The sequence below is a fragment of the Megalops cyprinoides genome, chromosome 7 (assembly GCF_013368585.1).
Source record: "Megalops cyprinoides isolate fMegCyp1 chromosome 7, fMegCyp1.pri, whole genome shotgun sequence".
Classification (NCBI taxonomy): domain Eukaryota; kingdom Metazoa; phylum Chordata; class Actinopteri; order Elopiformes; family Megalopidae; genus Megalops; species Megalops cyprinoides.
Genome location: NC_050589.1, coordinates 3,006,705 through 3,012,189, shown reverse-complemented (window position 1 = coordinate 3,012,189; position 5,485 = coordinate 3,006,705). Strand labels below are relative to the sequence as shown.

General features: G+C 49.5%; 1 protein-coding gene across 1 annotated transcript in view; it reads left to right on the top strand.

Moving 5' to 3' along the window:
• Window positions 1–708: 708 nt before the first annotated feature.
• Window positions 709–5,485, top strand: part of rimkla (ribosomal modification protein rimK-like family member A) — an 18,735-nt gene continuing 13,958 nt past the window's right edge. Inside the window, exon 1 of the mRNA XM_036534139.1 lies at window positions 709–1,619. Within this exon, the coding sequence (XP_036390032.1) occupies window positions 1,457–1,619 (163 nt within the window). The 5' untranslated portion in view covers window positions 709–1,456. The remainder of the gene's footprint in view (window positions 1,620–5,485) is intronic.

Below are 5,485 nucleotides of genomic sequence, written 5' to 3'. Positions count from 1 at the left end.
TTGGTTGGGTGGGGGAGGGGGGATCTCATTTACCTTCCAAACGCAGAGGACCGTGCTACTTAGCTAGTTAAGTAACTGGCAGTGATTTAGCTAGTTGGTAAGCTACCGCATGTCGTCTAAAATATCTCGGTATTATAAAACTGGAGGCATAAACGAAAGCAAAAAGTCTTAAAAACAGCGGGGTGGCCATTTGCTGTCTCAAATTCAATATTTTGCATAGTTTTCTTCCCTTTGCACTCGGCACAAACAAATCAAACTGTGCTCATCTTTGTTAGGAACTTCCTGACAAATCCAGCACCAGTACTTTTTTCTGTCATTTCAGCACAGAGACAGAGGCGTCGGTATTCACCAAACCTCCCCCCCTTACCCGGTCTGAACCGGTTCGGGCGAGGCGCGGGCTCGCCGCGAACCCCCCTTTTTATGCTGCATCCCCGACACGCACTGACACACAGCATCCGCGCGTCCTCGTCGGCTCGCAGTCCTAACAGGTATCCTCGCATCCTCATTGGCTGGCGGCCCCACGCGAGCCTCCACACCTTCATTATCCCGGTTGGTCGGCGGGACGGAGCGGACACTCCTGTAGGATTCCTCCTGCGCGCTCCGATTGGGCGACGCGAGAGCGAGCCCATGGCTCCCATTGGCTGCCTTTGTTCGAGAACGCGGAGAGGTAGAGTTGTAAACGAAGCGCGTGCTTGAAGAAAATCGCAGGGTTGAAAATAAACGTGCATCTTTTCAGCACCGACACCCGTGGATAGCAGGGGGTTTGTTCGCCAACGGAAAATCAGATCAGACAAGCGTAGGGAGGTGAAATTGCTGCTTTCATTTCGGTCCTCATAACCTCCATTTTAAAGTCTTTTTTCAGCCGGAGTGGCTGCGGTGTTTACAGGAGGATAGTGCTGCGTTCAGTGTGGGGAGGATTTAAAGCGAATTGTACGAGCTTTGTTCGCCCTGTAAGAGGGCTGCACATTATACGCTCCTGCTGATAGCTATTGACAGCTAGCTGGCTAGCTAGCTAACTACGAAACGGTGGCTGTTGTATCGGACAGATCACACGGGTCGACCAGAAAATAGGAAACTAGTTGGCTAGCTAGCTACTCTTACGGCTGGCTTTAGATTGACGGGTTTCATTTTACTTCAGCGGGATCCTGGATCGGATGGACGGGGAATAACGGGCCGTAATTAAAATAGCTACTAGAGTCGACTGTTTTCTCGGTGAACAATCGATTTCCTTATTATAATACGTGGCAAGCTTTCAAACGGGTCGCTCTCAAACCAGCTTGCTTGCTATTTAATTTGAGCTCCATTGTTGTTCGTGTCCCGGTGTTATTCCCGTCGTTCCCGACCCGGATCCCGCGCTCTCGCACGCTCACCGCTTTCCATTTGAGCCACGTCTCTCGGTCTCAGCTGTCTTTTCAATCATATTTTTCCTGTCGGTACAATTCAATTTGATATAACCATGTGCTCCCGGATGTGGTTTGTAACGGATCGGCGGATCAGCCAGGAGTACCCGCAGGTTCAGATTCTCCGGGCACTGAAGCAGCGCTGCGCCGAGGAGGATGTTGAATTCCGCTCCCTGCTTATGGATCAGATCGTGCTCACCATCAGTGATGGACAATTGGGTGAGTAGCGCAGCACCGCGGGGCTAAATATTTGTGTATTTACGCCGGGGCGGGAATGTGTGTCATTGACCGCTGGATTAAATGGGGGTATGTCGCTAGCCGATGTGTACGCTACAATAATAATGAGGGGCTTACTGGCGCTGTCTATTCACTGTCTGCCGTCATGGAGCTAACGTTAGCAGCCTAGCTAGCTAGCTAGTGTGACGGTGACCGCCTAACCCCATTCAAGACAGTCTGGTACCAGGGGGGTTCAAAATGGGCGACCGGTGTTTTTGTTTTCAATAGGCAGCTAGCTGTCTCGCTAGCTCGCTCATTTGCGGAGTATGCGCCGCAACGTTAACGAGCAGTTATCTAACGGCAGAGGTATTTTTTCTTTCCGGGTTTTATACATGTGTTTGTCGAAGAAATAAATCAAAACGCGGCCACAAAGACTCCGGCCAGCTAGCTAGCCTCGGTGTGAGAAACACATCACCGACCAGCGGAGCAGAAATAACGCGCTGCTGCCCTGCCGCTGTCCATCACGACGCAGCGTTGGCCTTCGCTCCAGCTAACGAAACGGGGAAAACGGCGAATAGCGGGCTACCTCACAGATAACGTCTTTCATTTAACTCTCGGCAAGATCCCGCTTATCCTTTATTGGTTAGCTACAGAGATGTGTTAGTCGACCTGGCTGCATTAATACGCCTGTGATGTTTGACCCAGCGCGAAACTCAAAGCGGGAAAATGACGATGTAGCTGAGGGGTCTGTTCAGTGTAACCTCAAAACAAAACACCGTCACAATGTCCGAGAAGCAGTAACTAATTTAAGATTACGATTCTCAATTGTTTTACCATCAAAGGTTTTTTAATGAATTGAAAGCGGAAGTGTGGATAAAAGTAGACAAATGAATTTTATGGACCACTAACATGATATATACGGTCTCGAACGATTCTCAGACAACACGGAACCTCTAGTTGTTAGTTCTGAGATTAGATTGATTGTAATGGCAATCTAACTACATATCTAGCTACCTTGCCGTCAGCATTACTTGACCATTGCCCTACTTATAAAATGTGCCTGTGTAAGCAACTGTAATTGTATACCCAAAGTTAAGCAGTAGTGTGATCTTTTACAGTGGTAATTAATACCAGTTCTGAACCACAATATTTGTCTTGTTCTTTGCCAGCATCGTGAATGGCTACATTTACTGCCAAAGGGTATCAGTTCACTGTAGTCTGCTATTTATGTAGAAATATTCTCCCAGCAGTATATCGTTTTGCCTTAAATGCAAGGTGCATAGCATTCCAACTTGTGGAAATGGCAGATGTGGTCATTGTTAATACTTGCATCCATCCACTTCCAAATCTGATGTATTCAGTTTAGTATCTTGTTTGAGCCTGGACATCTGGACTTTAAACTGGTGGCTTGTTGGATTTCTTCTTCACCTGAAACAGTAATTCATGCGGTGGGTGACACTATGGTCAACAGTGGAAAAAAAATCCATCTGCCACGGACTAAGCAAACAAGCAAATGAATATCCGTTAATCTCGTTGCCATTTTAGGCGATCTTTTAATCTGGCAACAGAATGTGAATATTTTGGAGGGTAGACTCTTTCAGCTCAGACTACACACAACCTCCCTTAAGATTTGGTTTTTGTTGGTTTGTCTGTAGCGCCTAACACCAGAGCCATGATAATTTCTAATTCAGTCTGTAAGCAGCCATTACACTTGTCACATGTCTTGACGCACGACACCAGTAAATATTCCATTGATGTTCAGGTGTTTCAGGACCTGAGTCTACATTTCTTCCCCTATTCTCTTTAGCTTCTTCCGCAGGGATGTGTCTGTTTAGCAGAGGCATTGAAAAATCAATCAATATCACCTTCATCAGATCCTCCCAGCAGAAAACAAGTCCTATTATGCCATTGTTGTTATTAATCTATAACAGAAAGCCAACTGGCTGCCTGAAAGATGTTGACCTATTTTTCACATGATTTACTATGTTCCATTTGTATTGGCGCAGAAAGTAGCATTAGAACGCACACCATCGAAAAACTGTTTTGTATGATGATTTTTATGAAACTTTTTTTTTTTTCATTTAGTGCTTGACACTGTCAAAAGGTATTAAAAGGAATAACTGATGCCTCAGTGTGTCTAGGGAACATTTGGTGAAACAGTGAATCTGCCATCCTGTGTGGAATCACACAGCAGTTTTGTGGTTTTGTTGCTTTCTCTTATTTTGCTGCGATCTCCTGAGTCACCGCCTAATTAAGAATCTGCACACCTTCCGCACTGGAACAGAGGCAGGCTTCCAGCCACTGCGGCTGTGCTGGAACGCTCACCTGACCGCTGCCGGCTCCGTGGACACGCCGTGTGGGGCGAGCAGGGGGAAGGAGAGAGGTGCCTGGTTAATATCACCGCGAGAAATAGTTTCACAATCTTTCATCCTAGTATTAATTGGCCGTTTTCGTTGGCATGGAGCTTTTTTGTTTGTGTTGTTATGAAACAGCAGTTTTTTTCTGAACTGTGAGGCTGGGTTGGGTGTGGTGGTGGTGGGTGGAGCAGGGCGGGGCTGGGCACATGATGGGGCCCTGTCGAGACGGGCCGTGTGGCAGCAGGGAATTTGGTGGAGGGCTGCGAGATGGGGCCATTTTGGGGAAAGAAGGGGGCAGCGGCAGCCAGCTCGCTCCTCATCAGCACATATAAATATCTATGCCTTCACCGGAAACAAGCTGACGTGGATCAGGAGCTTGGGAGCGGCCTTATCTCCCGGCAGCTTGTGTCCACATGCGGCTGTTAGGTAGGGCACGGCTTCCTGTGACACACAAGGCTCGGTGTCGCTCCCCTGATCTCATTAGGGAGGGCAGTCAAGGCAGGTGAGAAATCCTGCCTCCACCTGTAAGCCTCAGTGCATCCTGTGCGTGTGCTGCCTGCCGCACTGAGACGCTCTGCAGGAGCAGGAGGTGTTGGCCTACATGTCAGCGAGGTACACAAGCTGCCTAAACCTTCATTTCCGAGCCACAACTGGGGCAGGTCCCTGTCGCCTAATCCCCGCTGGCACGGATCCACGGCGGGACGTCCAGCCGAGTTCTCGGCTCGGCGGATTAGCGTCCGGCGGACATTTTGACAACAGAGGGTTTTGGATGGTACAAGTCTGGGCGTGCTTTGTGGCATGCGGTACGAGAGCACAGCATGCGGCACCTACGTGTCAGAGCGGCCGAGTCCAGCGGTGTCTGCGAGGCGAGCGCCTGGCGGGAGGGCCGAGGAGATGCTCCACAGACACGTGACACCCCCCCCCCCCACTGCTCAGGCCGTTATTCAAACCTGTGTGGGCTTCACATTCTCCCGGCCTGCAGGGAGCTGCACCATTAACTTTTTGCCTAGTAGATGGCTAATACAGGCCAATTAACATAAGTTTTTTATATGCATACATATACATGTGTACATAAATATATACGTGTGTGTGGGTGTGCGTGTGTATATGTGTGTGTTATGATCCATATATCAGGATGAATATTTACTGAAGTATTCCAGGTTAAGTGCCTCAATGTTCAAGGGTACACCAGCTTTGTCCCACAGGGGAATCAAACTTGCAACCTTTGGATTAGCACCGCGCCGCACTGCCGGTGCCGCATGGCGATAAGCGAGTGACAGCTCGTCGCTGCAGTGATGTAGTGATGCGGTTTGCACAGTCAGCCTTCCTCCGGACGCGGGGGTGGGGGGGAGCGGGGGCGCTGGCCCCTCTGCGCCAGAGTCCGGAGGAACGTGCCGAGTGGCAGGAGAGGTGCCGCAGAGTCATTGACCACAGCGCAGCGGGAACATGCTGCATGCCAAGTCCGCGCTCCGCACGTCACCGTCAGCCCAAAGAATGTCACATCCCGCCGTA